Genomic DNA, 27,147 nt, shown 5'->3' on the forward strand with positions numbered 1-27,147 from the left:
ACATCATGACACATTTAAAAATATTGCTTCTGCTTCAGAGCCACAGATGCTGCCCCTTATCACAGACTGCTGGATGCAACAACAGAGGAGAGCGTATTTTGCTCAAGACACATGCCAATACTATAAAAACATTTTGAAAATTTCCACTGCCATCTCTTTGCTATGCGAATCACTATGCACAGATACTATCTAGATAACTTTCAGAACAGCTCTGCTTTAATGGCTGTTCAAAAGGTTACTCCTGGGGCATGATCATACTGCAGAATTAGAGCATAATAATAATAATAATAATAATAATAATAATAATACTTTATTTATACCCCGCCACCATCTTCCCAAGGGACTCGGAGTGGCTTACATGAGGCCATGCCCAACAACACATCAAAAACAACAAGCAACAATAAAATAACAAGCAATAAACAAAAATATCCATTCTACTTTAACTGGCACGGTCACATCCTGCAGAATCCTGCAATTTGTCGCCTGGTAAGTCATGGGGGGGGGGACGGGACTCTTGTTGAGAAGTAATCGTGTCATGTGAAATATCAGGTTTAGATTCAAATGCTTCCAACCTGTTTCAACCAACACAAGCATATTACCTTTTCTTGTTTGAAACTAAAATATGCAGCACATTTAAAATATCTAAAACTATGTGGTATTGCTTAAACCAATTAGAATTCCATGGTTGGTGTGCATTTCATACAAATAAGTAATTTGGTGTTGGGTTCCTTACCAACTTCTCGCTCCCCTACACCATCAGTCAAAACTTTGTTTTCTCTTATTGTGAACTTCTGATCTTCTGCAGGTTTTTCAATTTTCTGTTTTAACTCTTGGATCTGCGATTTCAAACTTTCCAATTCTAGCACTAGACGGCATTCAGATTCCTCTTTCAGCTTCAGGGCTTCTTGCAAGGCATGTCTCTCTGCTAAATAACCATCCATAAGGCCTACAAACCAAAATGGTGCATGAAAGCACTATGTTGAAATATGCAAAACAGTAACAGACAAAATTTTAAAGAACATGAATATAAGGTATCCCTACATCTAGCATCATACATTTAATATGTACAGACAGTCCCCAAGTTACAAATATTAAACTCACAAATGACTCATAGTTAAGAACAGGGGTGAGACAGCAAAATAATCACAGGGGCTTTAACCTTTCCTTATGCTATCCAAAGCTTATACACACACACATATATATGGCTAGAGTTGCACTTAAGAAATATACCTGTTCCAACTTACAGTGATGCCTTGACTTTAATTAGTTCTGTGACCGAGCACTTAACTGAGATCACTCTTATCTCAAAGCAAATGTCCCACTGAAATGTAATTAATCCGTTCTGATTCCCCGAAAATCACACCATTTTTGGGTTAAATGTTTTTAAATAAGAACATTAATTTAATACATAACAAATAAATGCATAGGAAGAAATGACACAAGGCAAAACCTGCACTTTCACTTGAACACTAAAGAAAGAGAAAGATCCACTTTAAAATGGTAGAGACACAAAGTTGTGGCAAGGAAGCACAATGCCAAAGTGAAGAGGCAGAGGCATCATTTCATACTGTACTCATTCTAGTCTCCCTCCCTCTCTTGCTCTCTCTCTCTCTCTCTTCATGAAGCCAAACATACCAATAATAAAAACCACACAAAATCAACTAACCCAAAGTTCCTCAAAACAGCAATCTCCCAAAGCAGACAAGAGCACGAGGCATGGAGGCTGCTATCTTGAAACCCTGTATGCCTCTGGCGCTAGTTTCTAACACAACACACTGCTCTTATGTCAACGCAAAACCTGGGCCGAGACGGGTCTTAACTCAAAATGCTCTTAAGTTGGAACACTCGTAAGTTGAGGTTCCACTGTAGATACAAATTCACTTAAGAACATACTTACAGAACTTATCTTGTTTGTAACTTGGGGATTACCTTTATCTTCATATTTTTACAGACCATGACCGTGTATCATTATATTATTGATTCATGTAACATAATTGCTTCTAACATTATGCCCATTTAAGTTTTTTGGTTGTTTTTTTTTTGGGCATGTCAGGAGTGACTTGAGAAACTGCAAGCCGCTTCTGGTGTGAGAGAATTGGCCGTCTGCAAGGACGTTGCCCAGGGGACGCCTGGATGTTTTGATGTTTTACCATCCTTGTGGGAGGCTTCTCTCATGTCCCTGCATGAGGAGCTTCAGCTCATAGAGGGAGCTCATCCGTGCTCTCCACGGATTCGAACCTGCGGCCTGTCAATCTTCAGTCCTGCCGACACAGGGGTTTAACCATTTAAGTTGCGCAGGTTTCGTAAATTAAAAAAATTGTTTAGTTGTTTTTTTTTATTTTTCTCCTCTACGATGCTGTACTTATGGGACACTATGTGTATTCACAGTTACACAAACACTTAAATGAAAACTTGCCATACACAGAATTAAAATAATTTTAATCTTTAAATGGTCTCAATATTTATAATATCACAATAGTGTTTTATAATCTGTATTACTCACCTGCAATCTTATTACACTAATATTTCTGTTTCTTTTTGTAGTTCTCTCAGATGTCAGAAGAGAATCATATACAGGAGAAGCAGCCCAACATAGCTCACAGTAGAACTCATGTAGTACACAGGTTTTTAACAGTTTGGGTTTTCTAGAAGGCTTGCTAGAGCTACATTGATTAGGATAGGATTTCCTATACTCAGTTGGAATGTTTAAAAGTCTGTTTTTTTTTTAAAAAAAAGATCAGTAACAGAAAGAAGCCTGGAATTTTCCCAGAGGGGTGTGTATGGTCCTCAGTACTGCTTTCAAATCCTACTGAGATAATTATCCCTCTTAAGCCTGTATGGTACGTGCCTCCTTCAGACACAACCCACCTGGATCTTTAACACCATTTCAATTTCACTTTCCTACCTTTTGTTTTATGAAGTTCCAGCATAAGCTGATTTTTTACATTACTCTCTTCATTGAGACAGCCCACTAGCTCCTGGTGTTCATTAGCAACCTGACAAGCTTCCAAGTTCCTGCGTATGAATTCCTCTTCCACATGAAGATGGATGTTATGCATTTCTTCCAGCTTCAAAACATTAAAGGATATAAGACTCTTAATAAAAAGCAGCATTGTATCTGCAGTGTTTTTAGACATTGTATCCTGCATCACATTTTATCACAGGCTATGCTTATCCAGTCTTCTGACTATTATACATACATATATTTTTTATTATAGTCTTTAATTTCTGACTATTAAGAAGCTAATTATAAGAGAACATAGAATAGTGCGATGACAATCTGGAATGGGCTGCAAACTATGATACTGGATTGCGTGATTTTAAGTATGTGGTTTTTTAAATGTTTGATATGTTTTTAACTTTTGTATGTACGTATTTTATCTTTTGTAATTTAGCTGTAAAACGCCTGGAGCATTCTCGGATGGAGGGCGATTAATAAGTTATTAAATGATGATGATGATATGTTTATTTTACTGATGTGTGGTCTTAAGGGATCAAATTGCTGCCTATATTGATTGTGATATATATCTTGCTTGTTTTAATTATTTATAATGGCTATTGATACATGTTTTTATCTTATTGTTTGTTGTTGGCATCGAATTGTGCCTTTTGTAAGCCGCCCTGAGTCCCCCCTCGGGGGTTGAGAAGGGTGGGGTAGAAATGCGCGAAATAAATAAATAAATAAAAATATATATGTGAGCTGCCCTAAGTTCTCTATGGGGTTAGAAAGGCGGGGTATAAATATGGTAAATAAATAAAAAAATAAAAAAGTAAATATAGCGATGACTGAAATATTATTTCAAAGCAGAGTAGCTCAACTTATTTAAGCACATTTCTTATCCAACCCAAACAATATGCACATGTGAATTGAAACAACCAAGCCAAGAAAGCCTTGCATAAATTTGTTGTGCCTTGAACTAATTTCTGACTTGCAAAGAACTGAATGCACATGTATGAAACACAAGGCCCGCAAGACAAATCTGGCCTGTCATGTCTTTGTTCATCTGGAGAGGCCCTGCTCTCGCTCCCGCCTCCCTCGCAGGCGTGATTGGTAGGGACAAGGGAGAGGGCCTTCTCGGTGGTGGCCCCCCAACTCTGGAACTCACTTCCCAGGGATATCAGGCATGCAGTCTTTAGGAGGAGCCTGAAAACGTGGCTGTTCCAGTGTGCCTTCCCGGAATAAGGAAATAATACCCAGAAAAATGTCCTCAGAATACACTATTCGCTGGATTGTGCTCCCCTCACTTTTTAAAAAACCCTACCAGATATATCCTACCTTGTTCATGTCCAGCGTTTATTTTTTAATTTTAAATTATTACATTTGGCCCGGCCATAAGTTTTTAAATCTTTGTGTGTTAATGTTTATATGTGATTTATATTAATTGTATTGTTTTTGTTTATTGCTTTCTTGTTTTATTGCTGCATGGTTGTTGGGCTTGGCCTCATGTAAGCCACTCCAAGTCCCGTGGGGAGGTGGTGGTGGGGTATAAATAGTTTTATTTATTATTATTATTATTATTATTATTATTATTATTATTATTATTATGTCATTTTATGCAGCCCTCCAGATGCTAGACTACAATCCTGTATTCCTTATGATTAGATGTCATGACTAAAGCTGATGGATGTGTGATATAGTAATATCTGAAAGGCTCAGTTGGTTATGTTTAGTCCGGAGAGTGGGCTTTTTATTTAGATCAAAAGTTTGTGGATAAGATGTCTAACTTTAAAATGTCCATTAACCTCTCCCTAACCACAGACACAAGTGCTGTTGGGTTGCAACTCCCATCATCCCCGGTCTGCACTGTGGATGATAAGAAATGATAGGAGTTTTTGTTCAATAAACCTGGGCTCTACCAAAGAGCACTGACCACTATGTAAAAATAAATATCACTAGCTATCTGTATCCATGGCTTCTCCATCCATGGATTTAGTGGCCCTTAAAAGGCTGATGTAGCTGTCAATTAAAATGAGTTTGACACCTCTTCCTTAAGGCAAACAAGCCAATAATGTGGTTTTGTTTGGAAGATTTAAGAGAGGGTTTTCCTTTGTTTTCCCATGAAGCTGAGAGTATGACTTGGCCTATTCTTCAGAATTGTAGTCCAAAACTCAAACCACTATGACACACTGGCTCTATCTTGCATAAATTACAAAACATTTTAACTCTATAGAGACCATCTGAAAGCTTCTTCCAAAATGCATTCAGGGATGCATTTTGGAAGAAGCTTTCAAATGGTCTCTACAGAGTTAAAACGTTTTGTAACTTATGCAAGAGTATCGACAATACATTCAGGGATGTCTTTCAGCAGCCTCTAATTTTATTATTCCCATTTTGGTGGTCAAGATTACAGCTCTTTGCTTGTTGACATGCTTGAGGAAATTGTTGTGGTAGGTTTATGTTCAAGTAGAGTTCATAAGAGATTCTAGAGGTAGCTGTTGTTGATCCAGCCTGTTGTAGGCAGACACACAGTAATCTAAGCTCCACCTGAATCCTAGCTCAAGAGTAACTACATTATTCAATGCAAACATGTTGCTGCAACTTGATGCTGAAAGACTATGCTTTTTCAGTCTTCCTTCCTCATTTTCCCAACAGCGATACTGCTAAAAATAATCCAAATAGAGAGATAATGGGGACCTTTACTGTCAAAGGCTAAGATATGCCTGAGATATTATTAATCCTCAACAGTGCCCAACATTATACTGCTATCCAAATACATAACATACAATTTTAAGTATGCATTATACATATATCAAAAATTACTTGTTTGGTTGACTCAGCAACAAGGTCTAGTAACTTTTCCACAGCAATGTGCAAACAATGGCATATTTGATGAACTCGCTCTTCATTTGCAAACACCAAATCTGGGTTTTCGAAAATACTTTCACATAGATGCTCACTGAGTTCAGATAATTCACCGGGCTTCAAGGAGTCATGGCTATCTTCTAGAAGAGTTAGAGCAAGACCTTCCCCTATTCAAGAAAATAATTATTTATGGATTTTAGAACACAGCAACAAAAACAATTTGTTATAGTATTCAAACAACTGCAAGACTAGCAATATATTTATGTGCTAAAGACAGTTCTTCCTTCCAAACACTTTTCATTTTGTGGCCCTATTCCTTTTCTCTTTATTTATTTATTTACGACTCAGAGCAGCTTACAAGTAAAAAGTAAATACAATATATTATATTATAATATTATTACCACAGCACAATATTAATATTCTATATTACATTGTACTATAACATTATACTGTAATATTATTAGTAATATTACATTTAATATAAATATATATAATTATAATATCATATTATTAGTAGTAGTAGTATTATATTGCATTACATTATTATATTATCAATATTATATAATATATTATATTATATTATATTATATTATATTATATTATATTATATTATAAGCACAGTGCAGGAGACAAGATGGAACTGCCTTCCTGGCCCCTCTCTTCACTCTAATCTCAGAGCAGCGGTTAGTAGGGGGGGGGGGGGCTCCCAACTGATGACACAGGGGGCAATATGAAATTTCCCCTTATAAAGCTTAGAGGGGAAATAGCTTGATTTCTGATGTATGCAAGTTGATGTTGGAGTCTGACTTATAAACACATTTGGGGAGTCCAGATAACTTATAATCATATTTGGAGAGTAATGGAGTTATATCACTGCAGTTTGAAACTTATTCCATGTGAATCATACATTAAAATATTATAATATTTAGTTATTTTATCATTTCCATGTGAGTGCAGAGTCTTCAATTTTCTTTGAAATTGTTTTAGACTGTGACATCATCTAGTGGAAATTCTAAAAGGATAGCCTAGAACTGCTACAGTGCTGGCTTTCTTACTTTCTTCTATCCTTCTGAATTACTTTCCTAAAAGAAGATGGACATATTGCATCCAAGGATTCTGTTATATTGCTTTGGTTTTATGTAGGATGCAAATATAGCTATCTGATTTGCTTGTAATAGCAAGAACACCTTATAAATAGCTGTAATCTAACTTTCAATATATCAAGATTGGGCTTCTCAAATGTAGCCAAAGTATATACAAAAGATCACCCCTTGCCCCCAATAAAACTTGACCAAATGCAAAGACAGAAGTGATGTCACTCACTTGCCATTTCTATTTTTTCCAAGTATTTTCAGATATGCAAGGGAACACAAAAATCATCAAAAATATTTGGGGGGGACCTTTGCGGCCTGCTAGTAGGCAAAGCGATAAAAATTAGCCCTTGCTCCCTCTGCAGTTCCCCACCATTACTATATACAAATGCCACTTTACAATCATTCAATCTACGACAATAAAATATATTAAAATGAATCAGTGACATTTTATGAATGATGAGGAAGGAATAAGAAAACAGACTACACTTTACTACTGGTTTAGGATTGACTGCGTTCTCTCATCTCTCTTTGAAAACCCTATACCAGTTATATCCCACCCTGTTCATGCCCAGGATTTATTTGTTAATTTTTAAACTATTACATTTGGCCCGGCCATAGGTTTTAAATCTTTTTGTGTTACTGTTTTTTGGTTATTGTTTACATGTGATTTATATTAATTGTATTTTATTTATTGTTTTTGTTTATTGATGTACTGTTGGGCTTGGCCTCATGTAAACCGCTGGGAGATGGTGGCGGAGTATAAATAAAGCTATTATTATTATTATTATTATTATTATTATTATTACATGAACCCTGGGGTTCACTAATTGTTCAATAAGTTATAGCAAAGCGAAATACATGAGGGGGAATTTAAGTATGATTCATCCAGACTGAAATCCTGTATTTACATTCTGTGAATTTGCTTATAATACTGGCAAACTTGTACATTTTCCATGAACTGCAGAAAAACATTTCACATGAACAAGAATACAGTGAGTTCTATAATAAAACATAAATATTCCTTTTTTTACTTGTACACAACTACCTTGACCACCTCTAATATTATTCTTTGTACTCCATTTCTCCATAGGTTTAATCTTTTTTGTGATAATTATTTCTTCACTCATATTCTGACTCTCTTCTGAATCTCCCGATGCAAAGCTGTCGTCAAGACAAAGACCAATCTTCTTGCAGATCAGATCTTCTGCATCTTTTGTAGATTTCATCATTTTCAGAAGCAATTTCATAGCTTGCTGAAGAGATTCTTGAAGCTTTTCCCTAAAATAAACCGTAACACATTGAGATACTGTCTCTCTGACTTCTCCCACATATTAACCCAGTTATCACTTAGGACACTGCACTCTTTTCGGGGTTTTTTTTTTTTTTTTTTTTGCATTATGCCTTCTTACCCTATCAACCTCAGCTCACTAACGTTATAAAACTTTCAAAAAAGAAGCACCATTAAAGCCTTGGCAGACCGTGCAAAAAGAATCTGCGAACCCCACCTCCTCCAAGATGAACTGAACCACCTCAACTGGGCTCTACAGGCCAATGGAGACTCCACCTCAGACATCAGAAGAGCTGCAAGACCAAGAACAAGCCACGAGAGTAAAGATGAAGATCCACCCAGAGGAAAAGTGTTCCTGCCATATATCAAGGGAACCACTGACCGCATAGGGAAGCTGATGAGGAAACACAACATACAAACTATCTACAGACCCACCAAGAAAATCCAACAAATGCTACGTTCAGCAAAGGACAAGAGGGATCCTCTCACTTCTGCAGGAGTCTACCGTGTACCATCCAGCTGTGGACAAGTCTACATAGGGACCACCAAACGCAGCATTGCCCAAACACGAATCAAGGAACATGAAAGGCACTGCAGACTACTTCAACCAGAGAAGTCAGCCATAGCAGAGCACCTGATGAACCAACCTGGACACAGCATATTATTTGAGAACACAGAAATGCTGGACCACTCTCACAACCACCATGTCAGACTACACAGAGAAGCCACTGAAATCCACAAGCATGTGGACAATTTCAACAGAAAGGAAGAAACCATGAAAATGAACAAAATCTGGCTACCAGTATTAAAAAACTCAAAAATTACAACAGCAAAACAACAGAGAGTAAACAATCAGGCACATCAAATCACTCCCAACAAAAGATTCCCCCCAGGCACTTCCAAGCCATTAAATGCTAATCAAGGTGGTCAGTTGAAACATTCACACCTAGCTCCAGCAGACAAAAGTCCTTTGTCCCACCCTGGTCATTCCACAGATATATAAACCCATTTTCCTACTTCCAACAGACCTCACTACTTCTGAGGGTGCTTGCCATAGATGCAGGTGAAATGTCAGGAGAAAATGCCTCTAGAACATGGCCATATAGCCCAGAAAAACCTACAACAACCCACTTTCTAAAACTGCTCCTCTTTCTTCACTCTTATCTGTTCCCCAGAGTTTGCACTTGACTCATTCAAATCATCTCCCTTTCAACTTTTAACGGACATATTTGGCCCATTTTCACAACTCTTTGCACCTATCATATCTTCATCCCACTTTAAACATTTATTATTGCCCTTGTTCTCATGCAACTAGACATTTCTGGGGAGAAAGGAAGAACTGATTTACATTCCTTCTCACCTTTTCATCTGTATCTTACTTGACCAAACAATATCACTTCATTACTTAAGAGGTCTGGGAATTTCTTTCTACACATAATCTCCTACAAAGAGGGTTTAATAGCTAACACATTAGAATGGCAGAAATCTAGGAAGTAGCACACTGAATTTAAAGAAGCTGCTCGCATTGTGTCAAATTTTGGTGAAGTCAGTTCTGTTCACCTAATTAGACAGTGGCTTCTTCTCTAACTTACGGCAGCTATTTTAATCCATGCTGGTTGAAGAAAATGAACCTTTCTTCCGCTTTCCGCGTTTTACTCTTACCAACTAACCCTTGTAGAAAAAAGCCATAAGAAGATGGATTCACAATACAGGCAGTCCTGAGTTACAAACAAGATAGGTTCTATAGGTTTGTTCTTAAGGTGAATTTGTATGTAAGTTGGAGCAGGTTCATTTTTTAATGTAATTTCAGCCAAAAAAACATTTTTAAGTTTTAGATAGCATAGGGAAGAGTTAACAGCATTGTAACATTTGTTTTGGTCTCTGTGTCCCTGTTCAGGGGATTTCACTTATCTTTTTGTCCTCGTGACAATTGAATTTTGAAAAAAATCGGTTGTTGTGGAAACAAGGATTGGTGATAAAGCTTAACCATAAACAACCCAATCCTGGAGCAGTAACCACACCACTTCCTTAATTATTACTGGGTAAACTGGATCCTACTCCTGTCACATACACAATTGGCTTATATCAGTGCCATGCATTCATCTGAAGTCTTGTTATCTTTATGTGGTGATGTTGCTGTGTACTAAGGCTATCGAGTGGGAAACCAAAGTGGGATTCTTGGCTTCTAGAGCAGTAGTCCATTGACTAGTTCAAAGCATTGTACCTAACTGGCTCTTGTTTGCACCGGGATTGTGGCGCAGCTGGCTGAGTGTCAGCTGCATTAAGATCACTCTGACCAAAAGGTCATGAGTTCGAAGCCAGCCCGGGTTGGAGTGGGTTTCCAACCAATTGTGTGTAGCCTGTTGTCAACCTTTGCAACCCGAAAGACAGTTGCATCTGTCAAGTAGGAAAATTAGGTACCACCTTAAAGTGTGGGGAGGCTTGTTGTTGTTCATTCATTCAGTCGTCTCTGACTCTTCGTGACCTCATGGACCAGCCCATGCCAGAGCTCCCTGTCGGCTATCACCACCCCCAGCTCCTTCAAGGTCAGTCCAGTCACTTCAAGGATGCCATCCATCCATCTTGCCCTTGGTCAGCCCCTCTTCCTTTTACCTTCCACTTTCCCCAGCATAACTGTCTTCTCTAGGCTTTGCTGTCTACTCATGATGTGTCCAAAGTACTTCAACTTTGTCTCTAGTATCCTTCCCTCCAGTGAGCAGCCGGGCTTTCTTTCTTGGAGGATGGACTGGTTGGATCTTCTCGCAGTCCAAGGCACTCTCAGAACTTTCCTCCAACACCACAGTTCAAAAGCATCTATCTTCCTTGCATCTATCTATCTATGGGGAGGCTAAATTAACTGATTTATGAGGCCATAAACAAGACTCCAGCAAAGCATTCCAGCAGGAAAGCATGCGGGGAATGCGAAGTGTTTCATCAGCGTTGCAGATGGACGATGAAAGCGACAGCTCCCCTGGCGGCCAGAAAAAGTTAAATAGCCTCTGTGTATGCCTGTATATGTTTGTATGTCAAAAATTGGCATTGAATGTTTGCCATATATGTGTACACTGTAATCCGCCCTGAGTCCCCTGCGGGGTGAGAAGGACAGAATATAAAAACTGTAAATAAATAAATAAATAAATAAATAAATTGTTTGTACTAACCTTTCAGTCTTGTAAAGTTCAATATCTGATTTCAACAAAGCTATCAGAGTCTCTCCTTCCTGGTTCTCTCTGTTCTGTTGCTTTCGAAGATTTTGCAATTCAGTACTAGCATCTTTGATCTCTTTGCTTAGGCACAGGTTTTTTTCTTCCAGCTGTGGAAAATTCGGTATTGGATAAAAATATAATTGTCTCTTTAAAAATATATATCCTACAACCATCTGCTACATACAACTCTCAGAGAAACTGTAATTGTAGTATGAAATCATGTCAATTTCAGGACTTAAATACTAAAACTTAAATACTAAAACATACAGATCAGAAATTATAAAAAATACTCAATAAATGTATCTGTATCTTTTGTTTTGAACTTTTTATTGCATTAATATCCCATCATTTATCCAAAACTGACATCCAGAAAGTCGCATAACGATACTATAGAAAAGTGGGAAGTATTAACTTCTTGATTTCCCTGGATCTGAAATTTAGTTCTGGTGACTGATGATAAAGTTTAAATGATTTTCTGGTTAGGGGATACTATTTTTTATTTATTTATTTTTACAAAAGCTACTGTGTATCTTATTTTGTCCTAGTGATTGAGACAACACACAATACATAGCCCTAAATGGTTTGGGACCTGCCTATCTCCGCGATCGCATCTCCTTCTATGAACCGGTACAAGCTCTAAGATCTTCAGGGGAGGTCCTCCTCTCGGTCCCACTACCGTGTCAAGCGCGGTTGGTGGGGACGAGAGAGAGGGCCTTCTCAGTGGTGGCCCCCCATCTCTGGAACGCCCTTCCAAAGGAAATAAATACAGGCCCCATCCCTCCCCTCCTTTCGTAAGAACTTGAAGACCTGGTGGTTTCAACAAGCCTTTGAAAATGACCAGTTCTAAATCAGCCCCACACATTGTCTAATACGGCCTTATTCTTCCTACCAGTTACCCAGATTCTTTCCTCTAATTGGCCTCGGAATGAACAGCCACAGACCCGTACCTAATATTATTGTTGCCTGCCATAGCATTGCACTTAATTCCTGGGCTCCCTAGAATTTTTGGGCTTGCAGAAATCTTGGCCCGGCCTTTTAAATTTTAAATTGTGTTGAACAGGCAGGATTACTTTTAATATATGTGTGTTATGGTGACAATTTTATGCTTATATTTTGTTTTTTAATCTTATGGTTATGTTGTTTTTACTCTGATGTTTTGTGATGTTACTTGGGAACCGCTCCGAGTCCCCTCAGGGAGATGGAGCGGTATATAAATAAAGTTTTTTTTAAAAAAATATTATTATTGTTATTATTATTATTATTATTATTACATTAAATATGTGAACTGTCTGTGGCTTCAATGACTTCCCCTCTGGGGAGGAATGAGAGTTATCCTCCACCTCCCATAAGCAGAGGTTGATCCTGTTCATCACCACCCCATCTACCGTGCAACTTCAAAAACAAAGAAGATAGATCATATGCTTTTAATATTTTTTAAAAGCATATTATACTTTTAAAATTATAAAAATGTGGCCTTAAGTAAATGTTATAGTAAGCAAATAGACCAGAAGCATATCTCAAATTGATGTTTTCAAATGTGGGTAAAATGCTGAATCAAATGCAATGGTAAAAAAAGAAATAGAAACCGCAGCAATTATCACCTGTTGTCTGATTGAGTTTAATTCTTCCGTATCTTTCTGGAGCTGCTGCCATTTTTCTTTCTCTTTCTTAACTTCCAGTTTATGGAGACGGTCAAGTTCCTCTATTGTATTTCTATGCTGTTCCTTGATATGGAGGACTTCTTTTTGCAGTATGTCCATAGATTTATGGTAGTCATCTTCCAACAATCTTTTCTGGTTTTCCAGTGCTATTGTCAAATCTTCCTACAGATTCAAAAAATTTAGGCAGTTAATCTTTCCAAATCAAAGCACGGGAAGATATTTCTTACCAAGTAGAATTAAATTAATATAGATCATTTTTGTTGCTTTGCTTATAGATTTCACACCTTTGAGCAAGCCTACTACTCCTTTCTATGGTCAAGACATCCTCCAGCAGGCTACACATTTCCTAAGAAGCAAAGCCAAAGGATATAGTATTTGGATCATCCATACTGAAAGACTACATTTGTCTTGTTTTATAGAAACATGGCAAAATTGTCTGAATGACACAGAACATTACTTTATGTGATAAACACTATGAAAGCTCAAAACAAACAAGATATGGTATTAGAAATGATCAAGTATTCTCCAGAAACCTAAAACAGATTTTAAAAGCCCAATTTTTGATTGAAGATGAATATAAACAAAGAAACAGAGGTTGACTGGAGATAAATCCATAAGTTGGTACATTCTGTGACACCTGGTGCCAGATAGTGGGTGGTTTTTAATGGCACAGTGATCACTAGATAATGACCTCTAATGCATTGAATAGAAAAATAAGATTCGGGGCTTTTGAATGCACTAAGTGGGGGTGAATCTAGCGAAGACGGTGATCCTTTGATTGGGTCGCCTGGACGGAGGAGTGATCCAGTTACCTACCCTGGATGGTGTGTCATTATGCCCGTCACCTTTGGTAAAGAGTCTGGGAGTTCTTTTAGACCCTCTGCTGATGATGGAGGCCCAGGCCTCCGCTGAGAGCAGAGTCGCATTTTTCCATCTGCGTCAGGCTAGGCGTCTGGCTCCCTATCTGTCCAGAGACGACCTGGCCACGGTGATCCAGGCTACAGTCATCTCAAGGTTGGACTACTGTAACGCCCTCTACATAGGCCTGCCTTTATCGGTGATCCAGAAACTTAAACTAGTGCAAAATGCTGCCGCCTGGCTTCTCGCAGGGGTCCCAGCGAGAAGCCAGTGTCATATCCGTAAGGGGAATATGTCTACAGACACACACACACACACACAAATCCTTACAATAATAGCCTCTCCTTTCCAAGTGAATGGAAATGTGTAGGAATCCCTAAACTGAAAAATGTTGAACTGGAGTGGTGCTGTTAATCTGGCCTGTCTGATGTAACCACTATCATGATTTGGAAATTCTGATGACTGGAAGGAAACTGATAAAGAGACCTCAGAAATAACTCAGAATTAGCTGACAAATAGCAAAGACACTCAAGTCTATGACTGAACAATTTCTGTTTCAGCTGATTAAACTATGATTACTCCTGACCATAATTTGATTCCATACTAAAATAGGAATCTCACTTCAACCTAGTTTTTTGTTCTATTAACCTAGAGAACCTGGGAATAATAGTCATAATTTGCTAATTGTGATTTACAAAATAGAAGAGGAACTTTCTATGCACAAGTGAAAAAGAAATAGAATCCACATTTCTTTTCAAACCAGACCAATATTCAACTGTATGAACTGCACTAATGTAAGAACCCAGAATCAATTACTTTCATTAGCTCTCTCCACTTACTTTATGAGCTTCTTCCAGTTCTTCAGCCATTGTTTTCAGTTTTTCTATGTGAATAGTAGCTAACTCTATTTTCAGATTGTCTTGGCACACCTTCAGGTCTCTAGCATATTTCTGTTTCATCCCATCTAATTCTTGATCCAGAAGCATTTGATTTCCCTTATCCTTCAGAATCAACTGTTTTTGTAAATCCATCCGCAAATTTTCAAGGGCCTGCTTCTGCTCATCTTGAAGAAGCTGAATTTCAGACAGATATGTTGATTCAAGGGTATTCAACTCTGATAAATGCTTAGCATCCAGCTCTGCAATCTGCGCTTCATGATCATTCTGTAAACTAGCTACATACGTTTCTATCCAAGTCTGTCGCTTTGCTTCTAATGCAGATTTAAGATCTTCAATTTCAGCTTGATGCTTTGTCTGCATCTTCAAGGTGAGGGACAACATTTCTTCCTTATGCTTATGGTGCAATTCTTTACTCTGGAGTTCAAGTTCTTCAACATGTTTGACTCTCAGCTCCTGAAGAAGGACTTCATGCTCTGATTTGATTTTTTCAGTCATAGCTTTACTCTCTTCTATAGATCTAGAAAGTGAAAAAAGATAATGTTGGGGAAATTTCCCAAAAGGAAAACGATTTCAAAAACAAAGCCTGCAAGGTTACTCATACAGCAGGAGGCAGGAATAGAAGAGTAAAATGAACTTAGGCAATCAGAGGAGCAGTCAAGTCTCAAAGATGCAAAAAATGTTTACTGAAAAGAAGTACATTTCTACACATGAAAGTTAGGCTTAATTGACCTATCTCTAGTTTTCTCTATCTCTAGCATGGCAGGGGGTTAGAATAGATGGCCCATGTGATATCGTCCAACTCTTATTATTCTATATGGAGAATCGTCGTGATATCTCCATCTTCCATCTGGAAGAAACAAATGAGAAGACTCAAACTACTATATACTGACCATGAGGTAGGAAAATTGTTAAAACAAGTAGGTGAAACCTGAGAGTATCAATCTACATCATAATGAGATAGGAGACAATCGTGAGAATGGCGGCAGGCAAACAAAGATGGCAATGGAGGAAGGGCTTCCCTACAACTAACGTCAATCCTGTCAATCTATTTTCTTGATGAGGACTGTAAACCTGTGCAGGATAGGGTTGATTTCCAATAGCAAACATTATTAAAACATCAGAACTCAAACGTTAGGTGCCACTGATCAATGTCATGTTTCATAAGAGTGGTACCATCCATTTCTAAAACATTTTCAACACGATGCTGAAAATATTAGTTACATGTTATGTGCTTATTATGGGAATGACAAGCCTGAAATGTTTGTGGTTGCCTGGGCTGTAGAAGCCCTGCTTGATCGTGCCTTTCAGAGAGGTTCCAGATGGTGGTTCTTGGGGATAGCTGCTCCCCCAAAAAGGAGCTGTTATGTGGTGTCCAACAAGGTGCCATTCATTCTATTCCTAATGCTCTTTAATATTTACATGAAACCACTGGGAGAGATCATCCATAGGCATGGGGCAGGGTGTTATCAGTATGCTGATGACATCCAAATATATTTCTCCATGCCTTCAAAAACAGCTTCAACTAAGAATAGTGTGTCTCCGCTGAATGAATGCCTAGAGGAGGTAATGGGCTGGATGAGGAAAAACAAACTGACACTGAATCAAAACAAAACAGAGGTGCTTGCCATCAAGGGTCCTAATCTGGGGATGGAGATGTGTCAACCAATTCTGGATGGGGTTACACTCCCCCGAAAGACTGTGTTTGCAGCTTGGGAGTGCGCCTGGATCTGTCTCTTCAAAGTATTGTCGAAGGCTTTCATGGCCGGAATAACTGGGTTGTTGTAGGTTTTTTCGGGCTATATGGCCATGGTCTAGAGGCATTCTCTCCTGACGTTTCGCCTGCATCTATGGCAAGCAACCTCACTACCAGAAAGATGCAACAGTCAGGAGTGCTTACTATCAACTTCGGCTGATATGCCAGGTGTGCCCCTTCCTAGATTTGGAGGACCAGAAGATGGTAGTGCATGCACTGGTAACCTCAAGGTGGACTTCTGCAATACATTTTACATTGGGCTACCCTTGTACCAAATTTGAAAACTCCAGCTGGTTCAAAATACAGCAGCCAGATTGGTTACGGGAACATCTAGTGAGCATATCACCCCTATCCTAAAGTCACCCCACTGGCTACCAATTAGTTCCATGGGAAAGTACAAGGTGTTGGTTTTGACCTTTAAAGCCCTACGTGGCTTGTGTCCAGGTTATCTAAAGGACCGCCTTATCCCATACAATCCACCCCACACAGAACCTGACTGGCAACTACCATCTTTTTATTGGATGCCCCACGAATGTGAAACAACATGCTGGGAGAACTCTTAACAGCTAAATGAACTTCTGGAATTTAAAAACTGTGTAAAGACCTATTTCTTCTGGCAGGCCTACTCAGACAGTCTTTAAACATGAATTTTAAGTGTCCTTTGATCTTTGTTTTGTGTGTTTTAGTATGTATTTTGTTGAGATACCTTGTGGTGTGTAATTTTTATGCAGGTACGTTTTAGTGTGTGTATTTGTAGTGTTTTTGCTGTGCTTATGTATTTTAATTGTTTTGTAACTCGCTTGGAGCCATGAGAAGAGGTGGGTACGAATAGTAATAATAATAATAATAGTAATAATAATAATAATCATTATCATCATCATCATCTCTGAAATAGCGAAATGGCCAGGGCGCTGACACAATTGTTCTTAAGTGCCTCCTCCCATGGAGAGCAGCAAAGATAGCATCCAGTTAGTAGGTAGCTGGTAGCAATCAAACAACATGACAAACTAATGTGGTGATGCTGGAAAACCTGGAGCAAGTCTGTTTGAACAAGACCCTGAGCCCATTGGAAAGCTTTTGCCATGGTATTGATGCAATAAAGGAAACACATTTTTCTTCCACCTACTGTTAGTAACCTTTCAACAGATTGTTAAATTCCTCCTGTTATAATGGAATAACTTCACTTCATTAAATAGCATTCCAAAATTTCACAGGGTTCTGAAAACACTATGATCAGTGTGAAGAAAAGTCTACTTTCCCACAGACACAAGAGTATTATTAAATGGTCCCAGCAGCTTTTATATATGAAATTGCAGGCAAAATATAAAAACAGTACATTACAAATAGTACAATAAATTCCAAACCTGTTCTCTGCATTTTTAAGTTTAAGATTGTATTCTTCTTGTAAAACTTGTTTGGCTTTTTCGAACTCTTCAGTCATGATGGCCTTTGAAGATGCGAATTCACTGTCATATTGAGACAAAGTCTTCTGTGCATTTGCCAAGCTATCTGCTAGTAGCTGAACATTGTTCTGCTGCTCTTTTAGAGACTTTTCCAATTCTACAATTCTAGCAGCCTGCTTATCTTGAAGCGAAGTCATTTCAGCTTTCTCAAGTTCAAACTGCCTTTGCAAAGCTTGCTTTTCACATTGTGTCTTGTTTTCAAGATCTTTATGTAACAATGATAAAATCTCCTCATTTTTTATATTCAAATCCTCCTGTTCCTGTTTCCATTCTTCAGCTTTTGCTTTATGCAAGAGCTCCAATTCCTGGATCTTTTCTTTATTTCTTCTTAGCTCAGCTGTATGATCTCCAATGAGTTTAATTTTGATCTATGAGTATGAACAAAATACATCAATTAAAACTTCAGTTAGCCTTAACTCTGTTTCAATTAAGAGTATGAAAAGCTGCTTAATTCCACACTGATAATTTTTAATATTAGATAAAAGATGTTAACATGCACAATCCTGTAAATATTTACTCAGAAGGAAATCCCAAAAGGTTTGCTGTGTGTTACATAGGACTGCTTATGTTACCTGGTTGGCCAGGTTATTTTATTCATACCACCTAGTTCTTATTTGGAAGACTGATAAGCCTGGATTCCACATTTTAATTTCTAAAGCTTTTTTACATAAATACCATTCAAAGTTTGAATGTTTTAAACTCAAAGTTTTGTTGCTATATTAATCTATTGCTCAAAAACAAGTGCCTAGTGACACCTTAAATACTATTGAATTTCATTTACAATAAGTTTTTGTACATCACTACCTACAGTAGAATATGCATTGTGTGCTGATTTGGACGTTTTTTACACACATGGTTTGGGTGAGTACACAATTAGTGGGTTAGGAAGAGTGGAAGTGTTATAATGTGCAAACATTTATCATCACCTTAGCTTGCCATTAACCAGCAATGAATGGCAGCACAGATATCCCAATGTAAATGGGGTGATTAGTACACATGTTGTGATGAAAAAATCAAAAAGAAGAAAAGTGAACAAAGCTAGACGATTCTGTAGTTACCATAACACATCTAATTTCTATTGAAGGGGAATCAAACCTCCAGTTTTCTCCCTGCAATTACTACTGTTTATTACTTTCCTTTGCATTTTTTTCCTGGGATGGCAGCCACGTTTGGGTGTTTCCCCTGGAATTTTAAGCAATCTATAACTTTTTTTGTCATCATTAACCAATGGGAAAAAAACTACTGTTATTAATAATAATGGCCCCGGCCCAAACGACCTGTCCGAACGCATCTTCCCCTATGAACCATCACGGTGATTAAGATCCTCTGGGGAGGCCCTGCTTTCCATCCCGCCATTGTCACAGGCACGATTGGTGGGGACGAGAGACAGGGCCTTCTTAGTGATTGCTCCCAGGCTGTGGAACTCCCTTCCCGGTGAGATTAGGTCAGCCCCCTCCCTCCTGTCCTTTAGAAGGATGGTAAAAACTTAGCTGTGGGACCAAGCTTTCGGGACAGGGCAATGAAGCAGCAATAGGAAAGATGACAGGGCCAATTGAATTTGATGCGGATGGCTAGGACGGTTTTAAATGGTGTATTTTAATATTTTGATAAATGTTTTTAAATGTTTATGTATTGTATGTGAATCTGTGTCCCGGCATTGAATGCTTGCCGTGTATATGCTGTGCTCCGCCCTGAGTCCCCTTCGGGGTGAGAAGGGCGGAATATAAATGCTTTAAATAAATAAATAAATAAATAAATAAATAAATAATAACGTGATTGGAAATCCCAGCAATTGACAAATAATAACAAAACCAACCATTATTGTTGTTATTTTCTTTTTCTTTTTTTTACTGCACCAGAAATATATATGGACACTTGACATGGCTCCCTCTCCCTGTTACAGTGAAAAAAATCTGCACAGAGAGGAAGTCTGCGGATACCATGGACTGCTCAAAAAGACACATAAATGGATTCTAGCACAAATCAGGCCTGAATTCTCCAAAGAAGTCAAGATGACTAAATTGAGACCATATCATAAGAGAGGACATACTAGAAAATGATGTTCAGTACTGGGAATGAAGTAGGAAAAAGGAACACCATATTACAAGATCTGAACAGAATCAGCATTTTGTCCAGCATCCTAACCAGCTCTATTGGTGGCGCCCCGTTTATCACAGCTTATTTTGGGACTTTGGTGCATAGAGAAAGGAAATGTGCAGAGGTAAAACACGTGGAGGAGGGAATGCCAAGTTCCAATTCCTATTGCTGTAGGCTCAGAGCCTCTATAGGCTGTATTGAAGCCTTGTGAGGACGCATCCCACCCTGGGGACGCATGTTGTGCAGTCCTGTTTTATACTAGTCCTCTTATATGACAGCAGCTGAAAAAGGCAACAATCAATATATTGCATTTGTCACAATTACAAATCAAATTAGAATATGCCACTAGAATCATTATATGAAAATTAGGAATTCTGATTTGAAGAACTGAGACAAGGCAACTCCGGTTATCATGTTACAGCCATAGGAGAAGAGCTAGAAACAAGTCACTTCACATCTCAAGGCCCATTACATTTTTATTATACATGTAAAAATGCAAATGAATTTAATGTGGCTTACTATGTATCTTTACTTCATAACTCAGGGCGGTAAATATTATTTCTGCTGAAAATATAATTCTAATATTAAATAGTTATTTTAGAAATATGAAAACTACCTGTTCAAACTCTTCCTTCAAATGCATTTCTTGCAATACATTCCTTTCTTTTAATTCAGTGTTTTCTTTCCTCAGCTTCTCTATTTCCTCTCGCTGAATAGAAACAGACCGCATCTGGGTTTGAAGATCGCTAAGTTTAGCTTTATATTCATTTTCCAACTGGAAGAGATGTTCAGCTACTTCTGCTTCAACTTGCCGTGCAGCGTCCTGAGCACACTGCAGACGAAGTTTAGCAATTTCTGAAAACAATGAAACAGTTTGCCACACTTTACTTTCAATCTCAAGAATAAAAAATTAAACTTAGGTGAAAAAGGACATGACAATGCTAAGTAGTGTGGAAGTTCATCCTTGGATGATAGGTGGAGCAATCCGTTCATTCATGAGCTATTTCCTGAATGTCAGCCAACAATGAAGAACTTGAAAATCCAGAGGTTTTTTTATGTTCCATTTACTATACTCCCTTCACTGACAGTTTTGTTGTAATGCCTCTCTAATTGCACAACCTTCTCTTTCATTCCTAAGCTTGCTTTTTTTTCTAATTCTGCTTTGCAGCCACATATGAAAACGGGTAGATTGCTCCTCTTGTCATCAAAGAATCAACCATCACATTAAATAACAGCCTCTAATTTTCTGGATAGCACAGAGGAGCAATCAATTCAACTTTTAGAATGGGTAAGGCTCCCACAAATCCACCTTATACTCTTCCATAATCTTGCCAAAGGAAGGAAAATGTTTTAGATCATACAGAGCTTATTTAGTTTGATAACTTTTAATTATTATAACTGGAACCCAGAAGTGAAAAAATAATGGTTAATAAAACCCACACAGGAACTTTATATCACAAAGCGTAATGTTTACATGCATAAACATAAAATGATGAGGTCTGTTTGTTCTACCAATTTTTAGAATGGGTAGGACGCCCACAAATCTACCTTATTGACTATGTACCATAATCTCGCTGACTGTGCAGACTTGTACTTATCAATTTTTCTTGTCTCACAAATGTTGACAACCCCTTCCACCCTGCTGCAATGCACATATTTAAATGTGCTCTTGTGATCATTTTTAACTCTAAATGTAAGTGTCATGGAAACGTATGCAGTCAGCAGTGCTAATAACTTAGTGTCTCTTTTAAAAAATCTCTTAATATGTGTATAGCTTGACAACATTTCCCTTCTGAGTTTGTTTTTGAACCTAAGTTGCCACTTGTATCTAATGTGTTTGGCCGGAAACCTTTCACAATTCCACTTTGAAGAAAACAATGTCCATAAAATGGTAAATCAGGCTCATACACCCTCTTGGGGTGCAACATGCCACTGAAATATAATATTGCTCTTTGGGGTCCAAATGTGAAATCCTATTTGATTCAATTGCTCTGCACTCAATTTCAAAGGGAAGAAAAAATAAAAAAATGTATGTGATTTCTGAAGAGTAACCGCCATTTTACACTGATTGACAAGCTTTTTCCATGTAGATGTCATTTTGGCAGTTCATAGGTCATAACACCTTACCTCGGAGGTGTTCTTCTGAAATTTTGGCACGGAGCTGTTCAAGACCTAAACAGTGTTTTCTTTTCAACTGCTCGATTTCAGAAATGTATCTATCCGACAGATCCATCTTCACCTTCATCAAGTTCTCTTGATGCTCAAGTGAGAGAGAAGACCTTAACAACTCAAGCTCCTTTCTGTGTTTTTTATCCAAATGAAGCTGTAAACTATGGAGTTCTTCCTAAAGTGAAGATAAAAATAGATATAATCAGTAGACTTTATTAAATTTGAGTATTCTCATGTGTAATACTAAAATGTTTATAAAGTTGTGCATAGCTCTCACCTGGCAATCAGCAATGCAAAACTAATGGACATACCTCTTTATGGCTCCTTGGTGAGGCATGTAAAAGTGCTCCTACATGCTTAGAAACACATATGTTCTTAAACAGATTTGAAACCAGGGGGGGGGGATGTTGGGATTCCCACACATATTGTGCTTTTCCTGCATGGCAGGGAGTGGGACTTTTTTATAATGTGATGTCCTTGACATCCCATTATAAAAAAATAGAAAATACAGAGTTTAAGTAAGGCATAACGTGTTTCTCAACCCTGCTAAAGCCGCGACTCCTTAATACAGTTCCTGATGTTGTGGTGCCCCCAACCATAAAATTATTTTTATTGCTACTTCATAACTATAATTTTGCTACTGTTACGAATTGTAATGTAAATATCTGATATGCAGGATGTATTTTCCTCTGACCAACAGAAAATACTGGAAGAGTTTGGTGGTCATTGACCTTGAGTTTGGGAGTTGTAGTTCACCTACATCCAGACAGCACTGTGGGCTCAAACAATGATGGATCTGGACCAAACTTGGCATGAATTCTCAATCTGCCCAAATGTGAACACTGGTAGAGTTTGGGGAAAATAGACCTTAACATTTGGGAGTTCTAGTTGTGGGATTTATAGGGATTTACAATCAAAGGACAGACTGTGTCCCACCAACGATAGAATTGGGTCAAACTTCACACACATGAACCCCAATACCAACAGACAATACGGTGTTTTCTGATGGTCTTTGGTGGTCGCCTCTGACACCCCCTCAGGACCCCCCCCCCAGGGGTCCCAACCCCCAGGTTGAGAAACGCTGGCATAACTGAATAAAAGGAAAATATTAAAAAAAACATAGAGATGAAAACAAAATGAAAGGGTACGAAAGAGAATAATGAAGAAGCCAAGAAACAGACTTCTGCTAATGGCTTGTTCTTGGTAAAGAGAAGACCAAATATCTGCATGGAGGTGCTAGGGTTTGATGAAAAAGATTGAATGTAGGTATCAAGATCCCTTGCCTAGGCAGCAGAAGAGGCTACCTAATTCCTGGATGGCTCTTTCTCCAATGAGAAAGAAGTATTTTTATACCTAAATCACCAATAATAACCGACAGGCAACTACTGGTCATGTCACCAAGATGAGAAGTTTTTGTGTTTCTTTTACACAATTTCTACCCTTTAAAGAAGCGGTTCTCAAACAGTGCTCCGCAAAGCCCTAGGGCTCTGCGAAGCAGTCAGGGCCTCAGCACTCCCCCCCCCCTCCCGCAAGCCTGCAGCAGTGGGAAAGGAAGCACCAGTTGGCTGGTTGATTCCCCACCGCCGAACTGCCAAGAGAAGGTTTGACTGGATGGTCTCAGGGGTCTTCCACTGAAATACTGTTAAGTTGATATTGGTTAAAATTGTTCTTCATTTTTAATATTGTATGGTTCATTCTTTCTTTCTTTTTTGCATTACAAACAAGATATGTGTAGTGTGTATAGGAATCTGTTCTTTTTTTTTTTTCAGTTAGTTTACACATTCTCCATCCATCTGCCACTGGCCCAGTCTGTTTGTCAAACTTTAAAATGCAATGTGGCCCTTGTATCAAAAATTTACCCATGCCTGAAATACACACACACACATACACATTATATAATATATAAAAAACACACACCGCACTTATACTTTAATCTCATATCCCCCGACACTTTTTTCAGCACTTTTAACCCTGTACCCCACTCCAGCCGGCTCAGTTTCTTTTTAATATGTCCTGTTGTATTGTTTATCGCCACTGTTCTCTGCTTTAACTGTTTTATTTGCTATGTTATGTATTGTTGTATTGTTGTATTGTGTTGTGCTGGGCTCCGGCCTGTTGTAAGCCGCATCGAATCCCTTTGGGAGATGCTAGCGGGGTACAAATAAAGTTTAATAATAATAATAATAATAATAATAATATTCATTGGGGCTCTACAAGAAACTTTTCCTTAAAAAGGGGCTGAAAAATCTTGAGAACCCCTGATCTAAAGATATTATTTTAGCCCACACTGACTTTTTTCAAAATTAGAAAGTGACTATAGCAGGAAGTACAATGACTTCCCAACTTGCAAAAAGAGACCCACCAGCTTAAAAAAAAACCGGCTGTGGAATGCCCTTCCCACGGACATCAGATTGGCCCCCTCATTGATGGTATTCCGGAGGAAAGTGAAAACCTGATTATTTGAACAGGCGTTTGAATAAGCAGTGCAATGAATTTCAGGAAATGGAACTACGACTGATGAGTTTGGATCATGATTCTAGTTATGAGACGCCACTGAATGTTTATTACTGTTAAATTGTTTAATTTGTTTCTGTGTTAACTGTTTTTAAGTACCTTGTTGATGCCGCATTGAATTTTTGCCTTGATTGTTCGCCTTGTTTTTGCTTGTTGTAAACCGCTATGAGTCGCCTTAGGGCTGAGAATGGCGGTATACAAATGAAGTAAATAAATAAATAAAAAGTTGAGACGACCCAAAATGTCTAAAAATGACCAGTGTGTGGCACAGCTGAATATTTAGAAGCAACAAGAAAAAAAATAATTTACTTCCAAGATGATGGGGGTGACAATGGGGGTTGAAGTGCTCAAAAATCCCATTAGGAGTGGGGAGATGCCCTCAGATCCTCAGCAGTTGTTGACAACTACTCTAAAATACTGCTATCGCTTTGGCTTCAGAATCAAAAAGGCCAAGACCATTCTAACTTTGTCATAAGTTGGCATTGTAGTTTAATAGGCAAAGAAAACCATATTACTAGCTCAAGGAACATTTGTGCGTGTGTGTCAGTTATCATTTTGGCTCCTTCATTCTCCCGTACACCAATGTGCTCTTACATTTTAGCACTCTGATCTTCCTGCTGGTTTGATTATGTACTGACAATTCATTGTTATTCAATTGCCATTGTATATTTTAATTTTCTGCATGACAGCCACACAACTCTGGTAATGGAGAAGTCTCAAAGTTCAATACCTTGTGGTGTTCCAGTTGCTGTGTTAGCTGATCAAATATATCCCGTCTCTCTTTTTCAGTCATTTCTTCTAAAAGTGCGGTGGATGGGCTGTACGGGAAGATGGAAGTTTCAAAATACAATTTTAACTAGTATTTTTAAAGACAAAAAATGCAAAGGAAAAAAAACACGACTGACAGTGTTATGAACATTAAACATGGGGATAAATCTAAAGCCAAAACTCCCAACTCCCAATGGCTTCAAACTACAAGAAAGGAGATTCCATCCGAAGATGAGGAAGAACTTCAGCAGTGGAACTCTCTGCCCGGGGTGTGGTGGAGGCTCCTTCTTTGGAGGTTTTTAAACAGAGGCTAGATGGCCATCTGTCAGGGGTGCTTTGAATGCAATTTTCCTGCTTCTTGGCAGGGGGTTGAACTGGATGGCCCATGAGGTCTCTTCCAACTCTAGGATTCTATGATTCTATGAACTCAACAAAGCTAAGAGCCAGACCATATGTGAGATGTGATAATATCTACATACAGAAAAGGGAAATCGATCTCTGAGAAAACCAGTATTTTTGGCTTGCCTCTAATCTGGAAAAATAAATTATCAGAACTCACAATCTCTTGACAAAAATTGTAGTATGTTTTGGTGCCAACATTTAGTAGGACACAAGAACAGTGCAACTGACAAACTTATCAATTAGCATGTCAACCGACCATCTAAATGCAAATTATATAGTGCAATTAATTAATGACATTAACTACTATGTCCATTTCCCCTTCAAATTGAAATAGGAAGCCATTAAACTGATTGACTTTACTTAAATTTCACTAGTTCTTCTCCTTGATTAAAATTGGCACTCCTATATCTGGTACTGAGAAAGAAAAATAGGGGAAAAAAACAGAATCACTTTATACGAACTTCTCTGATAAAAACTTGGGAAAAATATAAAGAAAGACTATATTTGAACCCTCCCACCCCCGGATATCACTATTAGAGGCATGCCAAAGGAGAGAACTAGATGGACAAAGTTGGCCGACATATAGGGATACAAATTTAGAAAACAATAAAAAATTAATCAAAAGTTTAAAAATATTTTAAAAGATTTCTTTTGGGATAAAATAATGACAGTGGAAAAGAAAGTAATTACTATTTTTTTTTTAAAAAAAACTATTAGAATGGGCTCTGGAAACAGAACAAATCAAAGACTGCATGGTTAAATGGGCAGTGAATATTGGAAAACCTATAAAATTAGAAGAATGGGGAAAAAATTGGAACCACAAAATTAAATATACCTATGCAATTGACTTAAAGGAAAATTGGTATAAAATGATGTACTGGTGGTACACCACTCCATAAAAACTTCTTACAGAAGTTCAATTTCTTACAAAAATACATCAAACATATGTTGGAAATGTGGGGAACGGACGGGCATGTTTTTCCACTCATCGTGGATGTGTGAAAATGCTACTGGAGATAAATTTATGATAGAATACAGAAAATGCTACATGTAAAGTAATGGAACCAAAATATTTCCTTCTGGGAATGCTGGATATAGAAAATGAAAGAAAAAAAGAGAGATATTGTTCAACTATTTAGGAACAGTGGCAAGGATAGTCTATGCTAGAAATT

The 27,147-nt window shown here is 38.1% G+C and overlaps 1 protein-coding gene across 3 annotated transcripts in view; it reads right to left on the minus strand.

Moving 5' to 3' along the window:
* The window catches only part of PCNT (pericentrin), a 92,818-nt gene that overhangs the window by 40,900 nt on the left and 24,771 nt on the right, over nt 1-27,147 (minus strand). For all 3 annotated transcript variants that reach the window (XM_060781819.2, XM_060781803.2, XM_060781795.2), the window contains exons 11-21: nt 25,536-25,623; nt 22,250-22,466; nt 20,739-20,977; nt 17,927-18,393; nt 14,750-15,326; nt 12,993-13,214; nt 11,347-11,498; nt 7,943-8,175; nt 5,762-5,970; nt 2,906-3,068; nt 734-946 (exon numbers count right to left, since the gene is read on the minus strand). In XM_060781819.2, coding sequence (XP_060637802.2) covers nt 734-946; nt 2,906-3,068; nt 5,762-5,970; nt 7,943-8,175; nt 11,347-11,498; nt 12,993-13,214; nt 14,750-15,326; nt 17,927-18,393; nt 20,739-20,977; nt 22,250-22,466; nt 25,536-25,623 — 2,780 coding nt within the window. The remainder of the gene's footprint in view (nt 1-733; nt 947-2,905; nt 3,069-5,761; nt 5,971-7,942; nt 8,176-11,346; nt 11,499-12,992; nt 13,215-14,749; nt 15,327-17,926; nt 18,394-20,738; nt 20,978-22,249; nt 22,467-25,535; nt 25,624-27,147) is intronic.

This window comes from Anolis sagrei, chromosome 1, assembly GCF_037176765.1.
Source record: "Anolis sagrei isolate rAnoSag1 chromosome 1, rAnoSag1.mat, whole genome shotgun sequence".
NCBI classification, from domain to species: Eukaryota; Metazoa; Chordata; class Lepidosauria; order Squamata; family Dactyloidae; genus Anolis; species Anolis sagrei.